Consider the following 22,640-nt stretch of genomic DNA (forward strand, 5'->3'; position numbering starts at 1 on the left):
GTTTTGTGATATGATTAAGAAATTCAAGCACTAGTAAAAAAGTAAAAACTGTTTTATTTATTAAAAATGCACAGCTTGTTTTTGAAATGGCTTAATTTTGTATTAATATTTAAAAACACAGAAAGTGTAATAATATTAGCTTAAATTTTTTAATCTCAGTACCCAATCGAGGAAACTGGTATCATACTAGGACACAAGATGAGCCTTATTACCATATTGACAGTATAGCCACACATACTGTAGATAAGTAACAATGACCATATAATAAAGATTTTGTTTCCATTCAAGTATATTTCTCGCATGGATATAACTAAAAGAGAAAAGTGGAAATCAAATATATTGATGATAAAACAATAATTATCATTTCAAAACATGGAATTACTTTCTGATGTATATTACTTCTGGTGTAAATGCTCAGTATAAGCTGTAGTAAAGCTAAGAGAAATTAATTGTTCATAATTGGTGAGAGGATGTGATCATTTTTGAAAGGACAGTGTGAATATCTATTTTACTTAGTCACTTGACTCATGGCGTTCAATAAGGAATAAACTTAAACTAAAATAATTAATGTAGTTTATTTACTTTGTCTTTAAAACTTTTTTTAAAATTGTATTTTAAATTCTCAACCACAAGCAAAATGTGTTCAGTAATTGTTCAGCATATACAATAAACTAAGTAAAAAAGAGTCTCATAGATAAATTATTTCTAAAAAAATATATGTGCTGTCCATATTTTACACAGATGAAAGGATCAGTCTTGATGAAGAATTTGCCAAACAGTCTAGTCTAAAATGTTCATTTGCTACTGAATGACTACATGTTGAAAGCAGAGGTCTTTGCTCTACACCCTGTGTTACCCTTTTGATACTTTCTAGCATTCTTACAGTTTGAAATGGTCCAACAAACACATCCTTCACACTACCAGTAGATTCAAATTTATATTATTATTTTAAAACAATGTTGCAAAGAATTCTTCTTTGTCAAGGTACATTCATTTTAATACAACACTTGTTTTCACCTCTGTTTCAGATATGGATTCAATCCATGCCATAAAGGTGAACAGACATGATGAAGCACTGACCAGTTGTCTATGACCACTCTAACTGCATTCAACATACAATACTGCCACAGAACTTTAAATACCCTTTCATCTTTCACAACACCTGAAAATCACATATTTGTAACACACCCATTATTTATATTTAAACATTTCAAAGTAGAGCTGCAGTCCCTTCACCTCTTCAGCTTGTCTGTGACATTTCCTCCTCTCTCCCCCATTATTATATGCGTCTTTACCATCCATCATCTCTGTGATTGTTTATAGGTTGTGAAATGGTGGATCATGTTGTGAGAAATATTTATTATGATGCTCTCTGTAATATATCAATGGCATTCTGCATGTTATATATCACTTGCCTCAGAGATCACATTTGGATGAACTTGGCTAATTTTACCACACAGTCACGTGGTGACCCATCACAAACATGTTGATTGTGACCCTAAGAAATACCATTTATGAAAACTTGTAGTGCCATCTTGTTTTTTTAGTGGGCACCATCATAATGAGCTTCAGTTGCAATGATTCAGGTACTAGCTGCTAGAGGACATGTCCCCAAAACTACATCATGTGACGTCATCAGAGCAATGCTGTTTAAGCCAGTGTCATACAGTATATCCATCTTTATCCCCGTTGCTGGAAAACCATTTTAAACATATGTTAAGCACTCCAATTAATTTGATCTGTAGGTAATAGCAAGAGATATGAATCAAATCATTACAAAAAATATGCGGAACTGAATTCCAGAAGGACAAAACCATAAATCATGACAAGTACTTCCTTAATTTCAAATTTTTTTTAACACTCCCGCACTCTTTCAGGAGTACTTCTGCCTCTTGACTTATGACTCATGCTATGGCAAATCATAATTATAATTTATTTTACTTCAATATGACACTTGCATACTTGAATATCATCTTTGAATAACAGAACACATACTGCTAATATGCTTTGGACTGTGTCTTTTGCTCCCTTGAATGGGTCAGAGGCAAATATTGAAGTTTCCACTAAAATATTGTGCTGGTCCATGGGATTCAATCAGTTGTTTCTATTTTAGGATTGTAAGCACATCTTTCTGTCAATGATTTTTTTCATTAATACCTTTAATGTGCACAGGTGGGGCAGGAACAAGCTTTTAGCAAGAGTGAAAAATTGCTGTTTCCACTACTAGGTATCTTATGACAATATTTAAAAAATATGTATGAACTACTTCAGACAGAGATAACAGTAAGCAAGAACAATAATGATACATGAGAAAGAATGTGACTCTCCTAAGTTAAAATGTCGTTTGGTTGTCTTTAAGCTAAACAGAAAGTATGCCAGCATTTCTGGGCAAGGGTTTATTTTACATTCTTTGCCACATTCAAAATAGAACTAGCAAACTAGCACATATCTAATTTTAGAAATGTAGATTTTTGCATGAGGAATTAAGCAGCCTGTTAAAAGGCCATTGTCAGAACATTTCAATGACCAGGAACAGCAAAGGAAGATTCATTTATTAATAGATACTTGCAAATATATATATTTATATTCTGTCACTGGAAGCTACTGTACCCTCGGCCAAATCAAAAAAGGTTTAGTAAAAAGGAGACTGATTAGTCTGATTGGTGTAAAAATGCATCAATTGTAAACAGAAAAACTATTTTTAATGGATGAATAAATGTAGGCAGCAGAAAAGTTCAATCAGCATTTAATAAGTCATTATGTTCTGTCTAATAATAATAATAATAATAATAATAATATTTAAGTTTTGCACTCATGTACTGCAAGCATTTCCTTATGAAATGCAACACTATCATACAAAATTTAATTTCTGCTTATTTTTTTACATTATATTTTATGTTATGTTTTTATACTATACATGCTTGCTTTTTGTTTTCATTATTATGCTGTGTCAGTCTGTGAGAAAGTATTTTGTGGGTGCTACCCAGAAAAATGCTTAGAAAGTTGTGCTTCTCTTTATATTTTAAAGTCATACAAAAGTGTTACTACACCTTGGCACTTTGCAGCACCATGGCCATTGACCAGCTCAACCCTGAGACTTTTGTATTGCAGGTGTCAGTAAACAATCACCCTCCATACTTCTGCACACTCCTACAGCAGGTAGAGAATATAATGGCTTTTGCATGGAGAACACCTCAGTTAACAGCTGCAATCATCACTGACAAGTTTATAAAGGTTTTCTATAAGCAGAGCCTGATTGTATACAATAAATGATTCTTTAATACAAGCTAAGTATGAAATTATGAATTGTGTTGTGATTAGTTTTTTTGTGTTATTATATTGCAATTATTTTGGCTTTGCAATGTTACTTTAAGCAAAGTATATTACCCAATATTCCATTTGTGGAGCTAATGCTCTTAGTTGTGCACAATTGGTTATTGTTATATTTTTACCAATGACCAAACAAAGCCTTTAAAAGTTATGAAACACACTGTGCATAACTTTAAAAGCAAGAATACAGGCTCAGTTCATCACACTGTAAGGGTTAACAGTGTTTTCAAGTCACTGCTACACTGTAAAGAGCACTCCTATTTACATTTAATTCATGTTGTACTTCTGAGTAAATCTGAATTTGTGTAAATTTGAGAAGAACATTCTATTTCATACTGTGTTCAACTACTGTATTATGAATATTCGATTTCTTTTTTGTATATCTGCTAACTATTAAAAGGTACATAAGTTTTTTGTCTTTTCAAAAACATGTACTTAAATAAGTGCTGGATATTTGACTGTGACCTTGGCTAATATCAAATTAAAAACGGGTTACAATTCCCTTTTTGGATTCAAGTCACATGGCAATCACCACACTTTGAGAAAAGCAGGAAGAGATGCTGCTGCTTGAAAAAATAGGTACTTTTGATTTGTTTTGATAAGAAAAGAAACAAAAAGAAAAGAAGAACCCAAAGAACATGAACAACTTACATGTTTGGCACCCTTCTACTTTCACTCGTACTTGCCACATACTTATATGTGGATTAGTCCTATCATGTTAGCTCTTTAAGAGGTTTTCCTTTCATTTTGTACAGTATTTGCTTGGATCTTTGTGTTTTTACTAGGATGTCAGTAAAAAACACCCACATTGCATGCATTCTCTTTCATTTTCTTTTTACCTATGCAGTCTGCCAACCCTTAACTAAAGCCACTGTGACTTATGTCCCTGTGAAGTTTGCCAACTCTGTTTCCAGATGGCTCAGTGTTTTCATTGTTTTATTCCATGAACCTGGAAAATCTCACCTTACATCATATTCCTTCAAGCAGAGTTCTTTTATCAAAGTGACAGATCATTTTCAGTTACATTGTTTGCCTCATTGGTTTTAAAGCATCACATCAGTTTAACTAAGAGTATTTTTGGCTCTGACCTTGGTAGGACACTCCTTAGTGTTCTGATTTCCCCATTGATTCTGAAATCCTCTTCTTAGTTAGAAGTATGCCTGTCCTGCATAATATTTTTTTCCTTTTATCCTTTGTTATGTTTTGACTTATGTCTGACACTTAGCTACTTTTGTGCAACTATAAATGATATCTCTAACATCCAGTGGATGTCATGGATTTTCATCCCACATCCTCAAAGACATAGACTGTATGCTAGACTAACAGATGATTTAAGTAGTTCCTAGCAACCATCCAGTGTTTTCTGTAACCTTGGACATCACAGCAGCATTCAGCATACCACATGATGGGGATGTGATATCACTTGGAAATTGTTTCAGCAGCCATTTTAGAACACTGTATAAACAGACCTGGTTGCATGTGCAGTCCTCCAAGTTATCTGATTTTATGGAAAGAAATTACATTGGTATGAAAAAGGTATGCTTCTTTTGTTTGTTTGTTTGTTTACAATAAGTAGATTATAACAACTTCTCTTGGTTCTTTCTCTGCTTTACTGAGTGACAGATTTGATTCTTTTCCTTGACTATTGTTATCTTGCCAATTGTGGCCCTCCAGAGGTTTATTTTTCAACTACTGAACCAGTCTTATGAGTTTTTTGTTTTTTCTCTCATCCTTGTCAGCAGGTTAACAATTCACATTCTGTAATCAAGAACTCCAACTACATGCTAAATCTTCCAGAAATACTATGGACTGTTTTAGTTTCTTTTGTAGCTTTGAATTAGATTTAATAACATCAAACTGTTTCTACTTAATGTGTTGCCATGTACACATCCATCCATCCATCCATTTTCCAACCCGCTGAATCCAAAAACAGGGTCACGGGGGTCTGCTGGAGCCAATCCCAGCCAACACAGGGCACAAGGCAGGGACCAATCCCGGGCAGGGTGCCAACCCACCACAGGACACACACAAACACACCCACACACCAAGCAAACACTAGGGCCAATTTAGAATTGCCAATCCACCTAACCAGCATGTCTTTGGACTGTGGGAGGAAACCGGAGCACCCGGAGGAAACCCACGCAGACACGGGGAGAACATGCAAACTCCACGCAGGGAGGACCCGGGAAGCGAACCCAGGTCCCCAGGTCTCCCAACTGCAAGACAGCAGCGCTACCCACTGCGCCACCGTGCCGCCCCATGTAAACATGCCTAAGTCAAATGCAGATATATACTGTATATATTTATCTATACTAATTAATAAAAGGCAAAGCCCTCACTGACTCACTGACTGACTGACTGACTGACTCATCACTAATTCTCCAACTTCCCGTGTAGGTGGAAGGCTGAAATTTGGCAGGCTCATTCCTTACAGCTTACTTACAAAAGTTAAGCAGGTTTCATTTCGAAATTCTACGTGTAATGGTCATAACTGGAACCTGTTTTTTGTCCATATACTCTAATGGAGGAGGCGGAGTCACGTATCGCGTCATCACACCTCCTACGTAATCACTTGAACTAAAAACAAGGAAGAGATTTACAGCACGAGTCAAACGCGGGAACGAAGGTAAATGACGTTAATTTTTGAGTGTCTTTTAATACTGTGTAAGCATACATATTAAAACATGTGCAATTAAACGTGTGCATTTACGGGGTGATTTCTCAGGCTTAAAAGCTCACCTTTTATTAAAAAGGTAAATGCTAACTGTTTTCATTCTGAAGGGCACAAACCACGTTGGATTTTGTAATGATAGTTGATTAGTAAGGTCTATTAAGGGATACGTACAGAATGATTAGTAATGCCTGAGAATGCCGATGAAAGTAGGAGAATGGGCGTGAACTAAAGAACGATTAGTAACTTGTACAGTAAATATCTCTAAAGTCTGTCTATTAAAAAGTTATTATATCTTTCAATCGTGTGTATTGATTAAACTACGAACCTAACAAGATCACTACATGGTGTCAGAAGCGGCGGATTGCAAGAGGAATGTGAAGAAGAGGTTCAGCTTTTGAACGAGTCGCGTGTCTGTTAGTAACCCGAAAACGTGATCAGAAAGCGCTAAGCCGTTCTAGCAAAATAGAAAAACAAATATGTTAGGATTACAGCCCCCACCAAATCTCCAGTTAAAGGGAAATGTAGCTGAAAATTGGAAAAGATTTAAACAGAGATTTGAGTTGTATCTTGCTGCGATTGAAGCAGATAGGAAAAGTGAAAAAATTAAAGCGTCTATGCTTCTACATGTAATTGGTGAAGAGGCGCTAGAGGTGTATAACAATTTTCAGTTTGAAGAAGATGGAGACAATATGAAATTGAACAAAATAGTTGAAAAATTCGAAATGTATTGCAACCCAAAGCGCAATGTGACGTTTGAGCGGCACAAGTTTTTTTACGTTTCCAGAAAAGTGGAGAAACAATAGAGCAGCATGTGACGGAATTGCGTAATAGGAGCTGTTCTAAGAAGAAACCGTCAAGACATCAAAGGACCAATAACCTCTAATCAGAACACTAACACCAGCGAAACAAATATTAATGAGAAAACAAGTATAAATCAGGAAAGAACATCTCAACTGCAAACACAATTAACCAGAATATCAAAATGTCAAGTAAAACCACCAGAACGACTCATTGAGACATGTTGAGGATTAAAGGAACATTTTCAATTAAGAAATGCTGAATTCCTTTAACAGTTGTGCTTTTTATACATAGTTTGAATGCTGGATGTATGCCTGAAATGTTCTGGATAGTTCAGTTGTTTGAAGTGATCAAGAATTAAACGTGTGCATTTACGGAGTGATTTCTCAGGCTTAAAAGCTCGCTTTTTACTAAAAAGGTAAATGCTAACTGTTTTCATTCTGAAGGGCACAAACCACATTAGATTTCAGCCGTTAAACGCGCAAAAATGTCGGTACACCAGATAAATAAGCGCAACATATTATCAGTTGTATTGTATGCTTACAATACATATAGAAATGTGTTAATCGTTAACTAATAGTATCGGATGGTGTTTTTCGACTCGCACCTTGATTTAAACGATTGCATGTCTTGGTGGGTTTGCATAGCTTATTGTCAATATCTTTACACCTCTTTTTAAGACTTATTGACTGAAACGGGCTTTCATGAAAAAACTTAGGGCTTTGCTACAAGATACACCCTCCACAAGTTAAGGAAGTAAAAATAAAAGGTATATATTTCTGTTTTATTTAAACCTTTTAAGTTCGTATGCATAGCCCCATTTGGTTGTTTAAGTTTTTTTTTTTCTTCAGTAATATTTAATCTCCTTAAAGAAAAACAACATATGCATTTTACTTTTTTTGTATCTCTTTAGTAATATTTTAGTGTAAAAGGATAACGAGTATTTAAACCTTTTATGTTACTTTATAAAGTTATTTTACACAATGTTGAAAAATTAATAAGAAAGCTACATATTTTGGCAGCTGCTGCTTTAATTTTCAATGAAATGAAAAAAGCTCTCCAAGAGAAAACCTCAATGAAAAAGAAACAGTTTGCACTATCTAAACATGAGAAACCCTCATTTATAAAGGTTTGCTGCAGATGACTTAACTGAAAATAAATGAATAGTTCCTATGTGTATAATACATATTTATCTATTTGACTTATGCCTTTATTCCAGCAACTTGCAACATCTGAGGTACAATTTGTTACATTACTTTTGTTTTTTGCAGCACAGGCAGGTGAAGTGACTTCCTCAGGGTCACACGGTGTCAGTACCACGATTTGAACTGACAAGCTCCGGGTTTGCTTAAATATTACTGAAGAAAGAAAAAAAACGAAAACGGGCAAATGGGGCTATGCATACAAATGTCAATCCATCCATTATCCAACCCGCTATATCCTAAATACATGAGCCAATCCCTGCCAACACAGGGCACAAGGCAGGAAACAAACCCCGGGCAAGGTGCCAGCCCACCGCAGGGCGCACACACCCACACACCAGAGACAATTTAGAATCGCCAATGCACCTAACCTGCATGTCTTTGGACTGTGGGAGGAAACCAAAGATATGTGTATATGTAGATATGTATATATGTATATGTATATATATGTTTACATAACCTCTTTAACATACTACTTCTCCGCTGCGAAGCGCGGGTATTTTGCTAGTTTTTTATATACATGTAAACTGGTTGTTCTCTTGCCATCTAAATGTATAAAACTTAAACTTTTAATTAGAAAACAGTATGAACCTGTTTGTGATAAGAGTGAAAGTTTGTTTTGCACTTTAGTGTTTAAATTTTGTTTAACAATGCCCAGGTGGTTTTTCTATTTTGTACACTTACATCTATTGGAAATTGTTGTAATATTAGTTAATGATAATATCCAAATAACTATGGTATATCTTTGTTTTTATTTAATTTTGTGGAAAGCACCTTGAGTTGCATGTAATTGTATGATGAGTTGCTATATAAAGTTATTATGATTATAAAGAGATATTACTGTTTAAAAGTCCATCCATCCATCCATCCATCCATTTTCCAATCCGCTATATCCTAATACAGGGTCACGGGGGTCTGCTGGAACCAATCCTAGCCCACACTGGGCGCAAGGCAGGAACCAATCCTGGGCAGGGCGCCAACCCACCGCAGGACACACACACTAGGGAAAAATTTAGAATCACCAATCCACCTAACCTGCATGTCTTTGGGAGGAAACCAGAGCACACAGAGGAAACCCACACAGACACGGGGAGATCATGCAAACTCCACACAGGGAGAACCTGGGAAGCGAACCCAGGTCTCCTTACTTCGAGGCAGCAGCGCTACCACTGTGCCACCCTGTTTAAAAGTCCTGTTTGATTAATTAGTTTTTAATAATGCAAATTTGTGTCTGATATCGTTACACAGTCTCATTGAAATACAATCACTTATAAAATTAAATTGAACAGTCAAACAAAAAAAAAAACACATATGAATCAAATTGAGTCACTTTTAACTGCAGCCTGCAGCAGGCTAAAGCAACATATAAAATCAAAGGCAGCCAGTATTGGCTTCTGAACTCATTTTTACCATTGCGACTTTTCAATAGCATTGGTCCAGGATTGCTCCCCCAGGACTATATCTATGGTGATATGTAAGAATCAGAAAAATAAACAGCAATACCCTGGACTGTCTTGTGGTTTCAAAATGCGCATCTGCCATTTCAGATCCTTGCAATGTGGTGAACTGCATTATCCAAAATTTGAAACTTATTTCTTACAATTTTTAAAGGTACTGTATAAACAAGACACTGAATATGTATGTAATTCTTAAAGTTAATACATTTATTATTATTTTGTTAAATTAAAAAAAACATTTACATTAAGATGGCTCCACCTGAAGCAATTTCCTCATACCCTCACTCCATGTGCTAGCCCTGGATTAACACCTTCATCAGACATAAAGCTCAACTAAAATTCTTGTTCAGAAAAAATGAAATACAGTATGGTATACACATATATTGTATCTAATATATAATAAAACAGTAAGGTATGTGTGTCCAGTACCTCTAAGCAATCTGATTGGTCAGGTTGGCTTTGCTGTGATTACTAAGTTTGACAAAACAAAAGAGAAAGTTTGAGTGTGAGACACACGACAAGGAATAAAGGCATATGAGGCATGCTGACAGACTTGCTTCAAAGACAGCAAGTATAAAACCAGACAGGAGATGAGAAAGGTGCCTTGAAAAAAATGACAGTTTGAGAAGTAGGCTTTATGAGAATGGACTCACGAGAGGGAGCGTTGGTTAAGAGATGTTCACACATGCAAATACAGAGGAAAGACACTAAGGTATACATAGGGCAAGAGATATCAAATATCTTTTTAATTATTCTATTATCTGTCTTTGACAAGTACCATAGCTAGTATATAATAGTATACATAGTATTCACATTCTGTATTATAAAATTATAAGATAAAATTATACCAAACCCCCTATTCTGGCATTTGCAGTTCTGTTGCAGTTTTAGAAGTTCTACATTTTAAATCTAATTTTAGGTTGGGACATTATCTGTATGAAATTATTTATTCTCCCTCATTTATATGAATCTTCTCTATCACTTTTATTAATACATTAGATTTGAACAGGAACTAAATGCAGTCCTCCCCATTCCCACATTAATTAATGGAAAAGGAATTGCACAACAAAATCAAACACCATGATAGGTCCATATACAGCATACACATAATTTGTATAATTGCATACACATAAAAGTGGTATTGCATTTTTAGAAAGTGATTTAATTGGTGCTGGGTTGTCTGCCATAAGCAAAAACGTCTACAACTTTGGGAGTAACTCCTTTGAAATGTGTTCAGCAAACAGGTCATTCTGGATAGTATTTGACTCATAAAAAATATCAGACAACCAGAGCACTTAACTTCACAAAGGTTTTGTAGAATTCATTTTTAAATAGGGTATATTTTACTTTTTTTGAAATTGTTAAAGTACTAGGGTGTTGTACCAAGTTAGCTATTGTGAATGTAGTGAGAAGTCAAGCAAAATGATGACACCTTTTATTGGCTAACTAAAAAGATTACAATATGCAAGCCGGGGCCTGAGTTGCCTCGAAAGCTTGCATATTGTAATCTTTTTAGTTAGCCAATAAAAGGTGTAATTTTGCTTGACTTCTCACTACATTGAAATTGTTAAATAAAAGCAATGAATGACGCATTAAAAATTAGCAGGGTTAAATTCCTTTCTAGGAACAAATGGTTCAAGGAAAGGCTGCCATTCATCTTAATAATCAATGAAAACAAAATAAATAAAACCACAGCTTTCCATTTTCCTTCAAACATTTGATCTGCAGAAAATGGCAGCCGTTTCTCATACTGTTCTAGGTATGTTCGTATATAATGCCCGAAACACCTATTGCAAAAGCCCCTATCTGGCCATCTGTCTATCTGTCCGCATGAAACGACTGCCCTCCTGTGAAAGAATTTTCTTGAGATGTGGCACACTTATCTTTTCAAGAAATTTGCTGAGAAATTATGCCGTACAAAGTTTTAAAATTTTTAAATTTCCCATTGAAAGAACTTAAAAAGACTTTCATTGAGAGTTTTAGGTTACAGATTATGGACTTTAGCCTATGATTTTTGGTTCACCCTTGAAATAAATGTTTGTTCAATCATTTGACCCTCACTTGTCCCAGATTACAATTTATGCTTAAATCTCTACCATCACAGAAACATTTTACTTTGTAATCTATCTCAAAGAAATAAAAAAAGATAAAAAGATAAAAAAAAGTTAAAACATTACTTCAAAAAAACACAGTAGCTATACATTTATTATATATAAATGAGCTTGACATTTTATTGTTTTAACAGAAAATATCTGAAAAGTTTTTATATTTTTAATTGACAAAAATTTACATTTATATACTTCACTACAAAACAACCGTTTCACCCAAAAGCAACAGTCCATTTTTTATCAAAACTGGCAAATGCAAATTGGGGTCATTATATAGAAAGCTTATAATGCAAAAAGTGAAATCTAAGCAAGTGAAAAGTTTTTATACTAAGCCATTAAATCTTGTTTTCCGTATTGTAAGACTTATTTATCAAGAAATATGTATTAAAGATGTTTTAGCTTATTTTAAGAAATCTTTTCAAGTAAATGTTGCTTACCGCAATGACACATTTTTTGCTACATAAAATAGCTGTTTTACTTTTGTTTAGGTAAATTGTGGTGAATGGGATAAACAAGGATAATACAAATGACAACATAACAGAAGAAAAAAGAAAGCCTGTTGCCCCCGGGGTTGATTTGCTTCCATTCTGTGGCCACCTGCCACAAAACCACAAAGTACCTACTTTTCAAACTCCCTCATCCCCCCTCTGTTGTTGGTTGTTCGCTTTCATCTAAAGACTACTGAACACCCCGTTGTGGCTCCTTGCAAAGAGCAACTTGGCCCTAGTTTTTGCAGTAAGGAACTTGTCTTCAGACCTAACAAGCTCAACGGTAAAAATTTCATAAATCTCAAACTTAGAACGGCACAATGATCCCACTTTTCCAAACAATAGGCTATGTGCTGTATCAGTAAAAACCTTTGTGGTGTTGTTCTGTATTCTGGTCTTGGGTAAATTGGTTTGGAAGCAGCCACAATACCTGTAGGGTCTACTATTCCTTGAGCGCGCTACTTTTTGCACAAAAGCATGCAGAGTTAGCGTATCATGGGCAATAGGGATGCAACTCTCTTTTTAACCCTTCTTTAATCTTCAGGCAAAATGTATGTAAAATATCTGTAGATAAGTGTTACGAGGTAGGGAGAAGGTTTAACTTAATTTATAATAAGGACAATTTCTCTAGTTGCGTGCAGATGTTAAGGCATTCCTAACAACTTGAAAAATTTTCCAAGTGCACCTGCGATTAAACTCATCTCACAAGACTGTACAGAAGATGTAGAAGAACAAACTTAGTAATAAATTACATTACAATACAACAGAGATGTCTACAATTTCCATATGTCTATGTGTGTTGATTTTTAGTACTACATACAATATATTTTAGGCATTGTGGTATGGTCTACCGATTTCTTTCTAAATTTTTTCCAAAGTATTCCACTCAAATTCGTAGTCAGTGTTATCCATAATGTTGCCTAATCCCAATGTTTTCAGCGTATTTTTCCCATCTACTGGTGTGATTTAGAATTAATATTACATTTATCATAGCCAGGTGCAGTTATGTAATCATTTATACATAGGTTTTACTTAACTAAATTTACAACTTTTGTCATTTGCTGTGAAATGTTTGTTTTTATTATTTTGTTATTTATTTATTGCTTATACCAATTGCTGTTAACTTACCAAATTGAGTCTTTGGTTAAATATGTGTTGATTTTGCCTTCATCATCCAGAATAACATCAACTTTTAAATTTCCATTGTTGTCATGAGCAGAGAAGAAGTTTGTTACAACCCTAGCAGGTATTCCAAGACAACGAAGAACTGAAAAAAAGAAAAAAAGACATTCAGAAGTAGCCTTGTAACAAATACATATCACTGTAATACAGTATGTTAGGATTATTATTAACACATTTATATTACTAGTTAATGTCAAATAGTTAGGTGTGGAGTATTCTATATTCATATAGTTCTTATATATAAATAATAGCTTTTTATCTTTTTAACCTGATGGGGAAAGTAACAAGAACAGTTTATGGAATTTAGGTAAATTGAATATATGCAAGTGCATTTACTAGTGGTCATATTTTAACATTGTGATTTCTTCATTTCTTCTACAGATTGTACTGTATATCTTGGTTGAGGTCTTCATGATTTTTGCACTGAACCCATTGGGAAAAAACATATTACTGGAATAAATATACAAAATCTGCTTTGTATTTCTTAGTTAAAATATGTTCATTTAAAATATATGAATTACATGATTCTCACTTTTGATTGGTTGATGCCATCCAGTCATAACTGTGGCCTCTTGTGAAGATCACAGTCTCAGAGAATCTTATCCCAGATTTTGTTCACACAATCAAACACACTGAATGCTGACTCTGGCTTTTCTTGTCATCTTTCTAACAGTTTTTTTTTTGTTAAACTAGGTTATATATAACAAAGGGAAAAGAGAACAAACATCCCAGTAACTGCTAGTTATTCATTGAATGTTTAATCAGTTGTGGATTTGAAAGTTAATTCAAATAGTACAAATGGTCTACATTTGTAAACACTGACTCTTCCAACAGGCACACCATCTAGTGGTTCCCCTGATAAGAAAGGCACCAAATTCTGTTTAAGCAATAAGAGAGTCATCTTTTACCAAAAATAACACTAAAACAACAAGAGTAATGTTGCTTGCTTCTTTCACAAATGAATACCTTCTGGTTTTACCTAACATAATGGTATAGCTAAATCCACTTGGAGGAATCATTATATAGTAGCTGTAAATCTTTGAGTAAACAGTTTGGTTTACACAATAAATCAGAAATTATGTTTGCTTTGCTTTTACATTTTACTTTATAAAATCATGACAGTTACTATTTTACAGGTATGATTCTTACATGTGTTGAAGACTGCTGCAAAGACCCAGCACTGTCCATAGCATACTGGGTTCCTGGAACTAGCATAGTTTACTAGGATTTCCACACTCCCGGTCCATGCTGTTGGAGCCACCCCATATGTGTAGTCACCACTCCAGTTACCTACAAGAATGCCATCATCATCCTTGGCATTAACCTAAATTAAATCAAGAGAAATATATTTTCTAATTAGTATTCCACACATTTCATTAGCAAAGAGGAGATGTCACCAGAAGGTACTGGGTGGAGTTTTCAAACCTAAAGAGACCACAGGAAAGGTTTACAAATAAGGCAATCTTATATTAAGAAGCAGGAGTACTTCATAATTGGAACAATATAGAAATCCAATCCGAAGAGGATCATTTAGAAATTATAAAGCACATTCAAGAATTTGAAAATGTAAAGTTGATCATTTACTTAACTGGATGTATGACCACACTTCTGAGAAGCAGCTGGCCATTCTACCATGCTTTTTGTTACAAAAAAAAGAGATAAAAAATTAAGGTAAACACAAAAAATAAATAAATCTTGTAAGTGAAAGAAAAGAATTAAACTGACAAATATTGATATAGTTAGTAAACTGTCAATTTAAAAAAAAAATCATTTTACTAAATTCATATGTCAAAACCATTTAGCTTTTAAGCTACTGAATTCCAAGAAAATGATAATTAGTGGTCAAATCGATACTAACAACATCTCAACAAGACTGCAAAAAGCATTTAATTAAGTGTCTTTGATTCAGAAATATATATTAAATTGCATATTCCATCATATAAATCACTAGAACTTTGTAAGAAAGTATCATCTGTTTATAAATACATTTTCATGGACAGAGTGAAAGGTGGGAACGTATCCTTATGTGGGACAAAACTTAATCTCAGAACTGTTTCACAAACACAAATATACTAACTTTAATCAAGGAAGTAACGCATCTTTAACTTCAGTTTTTCAAAGCTGGCCATCTTAATTTAGTAATATCACAGGGTGAGCAGAGCTCACTACATTTATTATACCAAATAGATGTTCCCTAGATGCTGGAGATTGATACACCTTTGTCATTGACATTTAACATGCTGCTCACTACTTTAAGCGTCCCTCCTCAGTCACTAACCTTGTGGGGGAAAAAAGTGGCCATCTGCCCTTACCAGTTGTCCAATATTTACTTTATTACTTCAGTCTTTAAAGATAAAATAAAATGTATAGAAAGTTGAACGCAAAGCTATTTTTATTAACATAGAATAATAGCTGCAGAAAATATAAATGGAAAAAAAAGATAAAAAATATAAATAGCAAAGTATAAATTAAAATTTTTAATAAAAATACACCATTGTTTCAAAATCAAGCTGCTTAACCAATATTAACTGCAAGGATATGAAAGTTGAAGAGTAGCCCTAAAGTAAGGATCTGTGTGAGAGGAAGGGGCTTGTCCTCTTGGTGGCTTGCTTTGGTTCATAAAGTTTTGATTTGTAAAACTACAGAGGATTCAATAACCATTCATCATAGCTCCTATGAGCAAATCTTACAGCAAGATTGGTTTTTAATCAAAATGTCTATAGTTACAAAATGGTGGTTTTGTCTCTCCAGGACAGTTCTATATTTCAAGTTCTGAGAAGTACTGTTTATAGCTTTTTGGGGGCCCTATTTTGTAAAACTACAATGGGGGGAGTTCAAAAACTTAAGATGATCTGTGGTGATGCAGAAATCTGTTATACTTTAAGAAGAAAATGGTCTGGATTTGTAAATCTAATAGACAATTGTTTATTTGAAGTGGTAAAAGTGAAAAGACCTAATGAGAAATATAATGAAAACAAACATGCATTAAGTTCTTCAGTTACAAAAATCTGTCAAGAAGTCTTATAAATTACTTATAAAGCTGATAAGTAATCTTGAAATAATTAATATTAAACTTAATATTAAAATTATTTCTTTGGCTTCCATTCCAGTTAATTATCTCCCCATATCTCTGCCATCTGATATCATTATCAGCATTAGCCTATACTGTATATATACTGTATATACACACTGTATATACTGTGTGTGTATATATAAAAATGTAAATAAAAAGCTGTTTTGCATGCTCAAACACTCACCAAATTTAGATTAATTTAGTAGCCTATCCCCATTATATCATTGAAAAATCATATTTCTCTAATATTCATAGTTTATTTTAATTGATTTTTAATTATCATTTTAATAATCAATATACACAAATGGCAAGTCAAACAAAATTTCATGTGATCATGCTTACTTTTATATGCTTTTTTAAAATCAGTGTGAATTTTGAATGCTATCACCTTGTGTTTTTATGGTTGGCACAAAAGGTAATGCATTCACCAAGGATCGTTTTTGTACCAATTACTTGTATGGGACATATTTTCTAGCCTACTTGCATCTTCAATCTCATTAATAAGTCCAGTGTTGTTTGACATTGGTTTGATCATATCTTCAGTGTTTAAATTACCACAGTTGCTGCCTGTGCTGTTCCTTTTGCTTTTTTCCCCCACAAGCTTAATGTTTTGTATATGAAGAAATCAAGACATAAAATGCACAAATAAATAAATAATGGGCTAGTTCCCCAATTTCTCATACAGTATATATGTGAATAATTTAATAAAATCATCTGACCTAGTTTCCTCTTTTTTTCGGACACAAAAACTTGTTGGCAAGATAGTAAGGCACGCATAATTTATTATTGTAGGGTGCAAATTTTTTTTTCCTATGAAATGTATTGAAAGTAAAAAGTCTCAAACAAATAAAATAGTTAAGATACAGATAGCCTACATGAAAATTCTCCTTAAGAACAGTAACAAAGTTGTTTTACTTTGTTATTTCCCACCTCTGATCCTTTGCAATATTGTTAACAAATGCTTTACCTTTATTCTGTGCACATTTTTTTTCAAGTTTCTTCTTTTTATTTTTTCATCACCAGAGGGATATGCCCTTTTTGATGCCATCTTAGGTATCAATATAGCTTTGGCTACTATTGTTTTCCTTCTGACGTGATGTGTGGCTATCAGTGAGTCATCCTAGCATACCTGTTGATAGATGTCTCTCATTGCGTGACACGATAGCCTAGTGATAATCATTGCTTTTGAACTGATTACCCCAGCGTTTCTCAGCCTTTAAGTATTTGTGACCTGAGTTGTCATAACAGTTTTAATCGCTCCCCCCTAACATTTTTTTGAAAAGAGCCTACTAATGCCAATTTGTTCTTTTTTAATTAATGATATACCACAGATGTATAATTTATTATACCTACCTAACTTTTATCGACATTTATCTAACTCTATATTTATTTTTCTATTATCAGAATGTAGTTTAAGTTCATTTGTATTGGTTTCAATAGATGTACTGTATTTTTCATATTTTCGATTCTTGTTTCTTTTGTTCACATCTTTGCGCCCCCCTTTTTGTTACTTTGCACCCCCCTAGGGGGGCCCGCCCCACAGTTTGAGAACCACGGGATTACCCCACAAACACCAGCCAAAGCTTCCCTATCATTGTAGCTTAGTTATGTTTATATTCTACATTTAATTTTCAAGCTTATAAGTGCTTCATTACTGTAAACATGATGGGGCTCAACTGGCGAAAACCAGACAGATAATGTTAATACTCACCAAATATATTAAGACTGCAGTGTGACGATGTGGGTTCTACTCCATGCTCCCATCTTCCTTCTGGGAGCCCTTAAACCCTACACCGTCAGTAATGTCACTGATGAGCTAGGCAGTGAGGCACAACAATGAAGCAAGGGGATGGTGCAAAAAGTGCAAAGTGCTTTTATTAAAATCAACAAACAAAAACCAAACAGTAACCAAAGTGCAGTGTCTCAAATCTTCAAATAAATAATCCAATAAAAACAAGTGAACAGTTGAGGTTAAAAACACAATAGAAAAAAAATCCTTTAAAACCGAGGTTAAAACAATTCCTGGAAGCAGTCCTTTAAAAACAGATCCTGGTGCCTTTCTACTGGTGACTCCCCTGCTTCTCTCGTCCAGGCTATGCACCAGGGGAGCCATCCTACCCACAGCTGACCTTCTTTCTGCCTTCTACTGCTGGTCTGTTTGCCTTTCCAATCCTTCTGGCACTGATAGGCTTCACCAGACTGTGAGTTGGGCTCCCCACCAACCAGGGCACTCACGCTGGGGTTTTCACTTCCCAAGTCCTGACTCCCGCTGCCTTCTCTGCCTTATGCAGCGAACCATCCTCCTTCCAGTCACTCCCGCTCCTCACTAACGCTCAGCAGTAGCAACCACTACCGACTGCTCCTGGATGCTGGCCAAACACCCCACGAGGGCTCACTGTCCAGCTTCCTTTCTCTCTCTACAGATAGCACATTCACTCGCTCACGCACCAGCTTTCTACTCCCTGCTTCCTGCCTTCTTCTCCTTCTGTAATCTCTATTTGTCATTTTCTGTTTCCCCTATTCATCCACCTCGCGCTTCTATTTATTATGGGGACGTGGATCAGGTGTGGCAATTAGCAGCTCCCGGCATCAATTACGGATGCGGACGACTCCTCACCTTTGCACTTAAGCGAGGACTGCCCGCATCACGAATTCACCCGGGAACCTGCTCCGGCCACACTACCACACCTCCTCTCTAAGCCACGAGTGCGGCGACTATTTATTTAAAAAGTGGCCTTTTTGACTTGAGCTGTGGACCCACTACACCACATGCAGCTGGGGGGGCCTATACATTTGCATAGTCCACATATAGCAAGAAACGGTTCTGGTTCTGAGTTGCCTTTTGCGTATTTACACATCCAGCAGACAAAGAAAATGCAGCCAATACACTGCATATTGGCAAATTAATATAAAAACTAAACAGGAGCGGTGTTTTTGCTTAACAGAAAAAATAAGGCTAACTGAATACAAAATTAGTCACCTCCAATGTAAGGGGTAATGCATACTTCAGACACTAACTCAGGGCATCCCAGAATGAATACTGTTCTACAAATAGCTGTGTTGTGTGCTATGGAGTTTATAGAGTGACAAGTAGTACAGTGTGCTTAGTTCTGATTGTGAAAAATGGGTATAACAACAGATTGTGCTAAAGGACATAGTGTACAGGAAGCTGACGACTTTGTAAATTTGTTAAAGCATACTGTTCAATGGTTCTTCCAGAAGTTACATTTGTAGCAGTCAACTGGTAACTGTCACCTAAACTGTGGGACATTGTCCAGTGTCACTCATTGTGACAGCAAACTACATTGCCACCAGACAAGAATTACTGCAGACAGTCAATACACACCCACAACAAGCCATTTTTGAATGAACACTCAGAAGAGAACTGCATTCCATGGATATCTGGAGCAGAATACTTCAGCTGAGGCCCTTGCTAACAGCTATTTGTAGAGCTGCACTGGATTGTTGATGCCTGGAAATGTGCAAGCTGATCTGATGAGTACATAATAAACTGCATGAAACCCTTCATGAGGACTCTGTGCCAGGTGCTGTTCAGGCTGGAGGTGGCTGTTTGATGTTTTGAGAGTTTTTCAGTTACAAGTAAATGGGTCTTTTAGTTGAGCATTGTGTTTCTATAAAACAATGTGCTATATTTTGTGCTCCACAGAATGGCTACCCCAGTCTTCTAAGATGACAATTGTTGCATGCACAGTGCCAGAACTATATGTGATATGTGTGCACAAAGAACATTCTGAAGCATGTGGACTGGCCTGCAAAATCTTCAGATTTAACTCCAAGTTAACTCAAGGGTTAACTAAATGTATTTAAAGCTGAAAGCAAAGAGGTCTCTCCTTCGTCACAGAGAAGCTGCCAACATAATTTTCCAATGAAGTCTGATTAATAAACACTCCTCCAGGAAGTGGGGCTAAACTGATGAGAACGCTCATACACCCCTCCTATGAAACAGGGCTAAAATAAATAGGATAATCCACAAAACACCCCTGTTAACCAAATGGTTTTCAGAATAATGGGAGAATTGACATGTGTCAGAAATTACTGGTGTCATTAGTTGATTGGAGGAAGTGATAAAGTTCTGCATATTAATAGTCAGATGATGTGATGTATTAGATAGATAAGGTGATATAATTAGAAAAAAGTATAAAAGAAGATGAATTGTTTAATTGATTGCTCACTCCAAGGACTGAGACATCTGTGCATAACACTGTGGAAACAAAGAAATGTTCTGCATTCTCATCTGGGTTCCATGACTATCTTCTTTGATGACAGAGAAAAGCTTTTTCCACAAAATTGGTTAGCTAAATCACAGCAGTAAAGTGACTGAAATTCTATGCAATAAGAATGATAGGAAGTAAATAAAGTAAGGAAAAAAATTGATAAATTAATTTAATGTATAAAGATATTTTATTCTTTTTTACAAGAGTCTTTTTGATTTTCAGAGGATTGTTACACACCTTAAACAAATTATAGTGAAATTATTGTTTGATTTGTTTTTGTTGTTTTAAAGTTACATTGTTACTTTCATTGCTCTTCATCTGAATTATTTTTTGAGATGATATGGTCAAAAAAATAAATAAAAGCAGAGGACTTCATTAGTGCTTCCTTTGAAGGCAGAGGAGTTTTTTCCACAACCGGAGCAACAAGTCAAACACTGCCAGAACAATCCAACCAGTTTGGCTGAACTGTAAGATTTGGTGCTGGAAGAGTGAATAAAAATTAATGTTGACTATATCTGCAAACTGGTGGCATTCATGTCAGCCAGAATTGCAGCTGTCCTCAGTTTTACAGAGGAGTTACACATTATTAGATAAGATTTAGCCAAGAATGGCACATTTTTGACTGGTGAGCAATACATTTTTTATTCTAAGATTAGTTGAAATCTAAGTAATCAATGTCTGTCAAGATGCTCATGTAACCTGTATGTGTGTGTGCTAGACCATCAATTATGCTGTCTGTTTTTTTTTTCAGAATTTACTGTCTTAATTTTCTTTATTTATTTATCTGGTTTGTACAATGCTATATACTGTATATTCTGCCATTCTTTATTATATTCTGTAAGTGCTTTGAGCATGGGAAAGGCGCTATATAAATAAAATGTATTATTATTATTATTATTAATGTAGACGTCAGCGTTAATGTTTGCAGTACACCATGCAATGCATATGTCTAAGTTATGCGGAGTTTGGTATGAGCTTCATAAAAGTACTGTTAGTGTTTGTGATGCACCATTTATTGGAATGACCAATGAAATACATTTTATTACTAAAAATGTTTGTGCCATCTTTTGGAATGACAGAGACATAGCAACTGGACAAACACACAGACAGACACACAGATACCTATATGCTTTTATTAAGGTGGATGCAAAGGTACATGAGAAATGTATAAATGAATCTGAAACCCAGGAGAATTTGTATGTCAGAGATTTGTGCATTTTGTGCAAATTACACAACATTTACATAAACAAAAATAGGCAAACTACATTGTTTCAGCATTAGGATCACCTAACAGTGATTACAGCACACAGATGATTAACACTGAGACTGTCATCCATTGTTTCAGTACTATAAATGAAAAGGCTATGCCAAGTGACATCTGTTTCCCTTTGTTCTCACTAATGGTCCATTAGTTCTGCATGCTGATACCGCATCACTACTACCTTTCTGCCAAAAACCACAGATAACCTGAAACAGTTTGAAATACACATACACGTCTTCTTGTCGGCATATATGTTCTTTAAAAATTATACCTTTTGAACTGAGAGAAAAAAAAAAACTTTACAAATTTGCACTGCTCAGCCATAAACAGTTTCAGTATTTTTTAGTATTTATTGCAGAAAGGCAAAACAGCACATTTCAAACCGCTGAGCATATAAAACAAAGTAACAAATGAAGTGGAAGCAATTTTTGTTTTGTAGAAATAGTTAAAAAATTTTACAACCATACACATTTCTGTGGATATATAATAATTTATAATAGCAGCTTATTACAAAACATTTAGCATAGATTCTTGCCACATTTTGTAAGCATCTTCCACACAAAATGGTTGTCATGATCTAGCTTTTGTGTTTTTGTTTTTAATTGTTTTAAACACATTCCTTGACCTCTAAAAATAATTTAGATATTGTTTTGTTTTGGGGGGGGAGAGAGTTCCAGAAATCAAGAAATATAGTTTGTTATATTTGTTTTTGGATCTGAAGTGGTTTCACCATATTAAAATTGAATTATTTTCACCCTCGACAGCATTTTGTTTTTGTTATGGATGCCACCATTTTTGTGCTGTTAGTTGACTCTGTTACTTGGCATTTGGA

At 34.9% G+C, this 22,640-nt stretch overlaps 1 protein-coding gene across 4 annotated transcripts in view; it reads right to left on the reverse strand.

Annotated features, from left to right (window-relative positions):
• LOC114653566 (coagulation factor XIII A chain-like) overlaps nucleotides 1-22,640 on the reverse strand; it is a 252,900-nt gene that overhangs the window by 122,944 nt on the left and 107,316 nt on the right. For all 4 annotated transcript variants that reach the window (XM_051929077.1, XM_051929078.1, XM_028803954.2 and 1 more), the window contains 2 exons: nucleotides 14,389-14,563; nucleotides 13,186-13,324 (listed from right to left, as the gene is read on the reverse strand). In XM_051929077.1, coding sequence (XP_051785037.1) covers nucleotides 13,186-13,324; nucleotides 14,389-14,563 — 314 coding nt within the window. The remainder of the gene's footprint in view (nucleotides 1-13,185; nucleotides 13,325-14,388; nucleotides 14,564-22,640) is intronic.

Source organism: Erpetoichthys calabaricus, chromosome 6, assembly GCF_900747795.2.
Source record: "Erpetoichthys calabaricus chromosome 6, fErpCal1.3, whole genome shotgun sequence".
Lineage (NCBI taxonomy): Eukaryota > Metazoa > Chordata > Cladistia > Polypteriformes > Polypteridae > Erpetoichthys > Erpetoichthys calabaricus.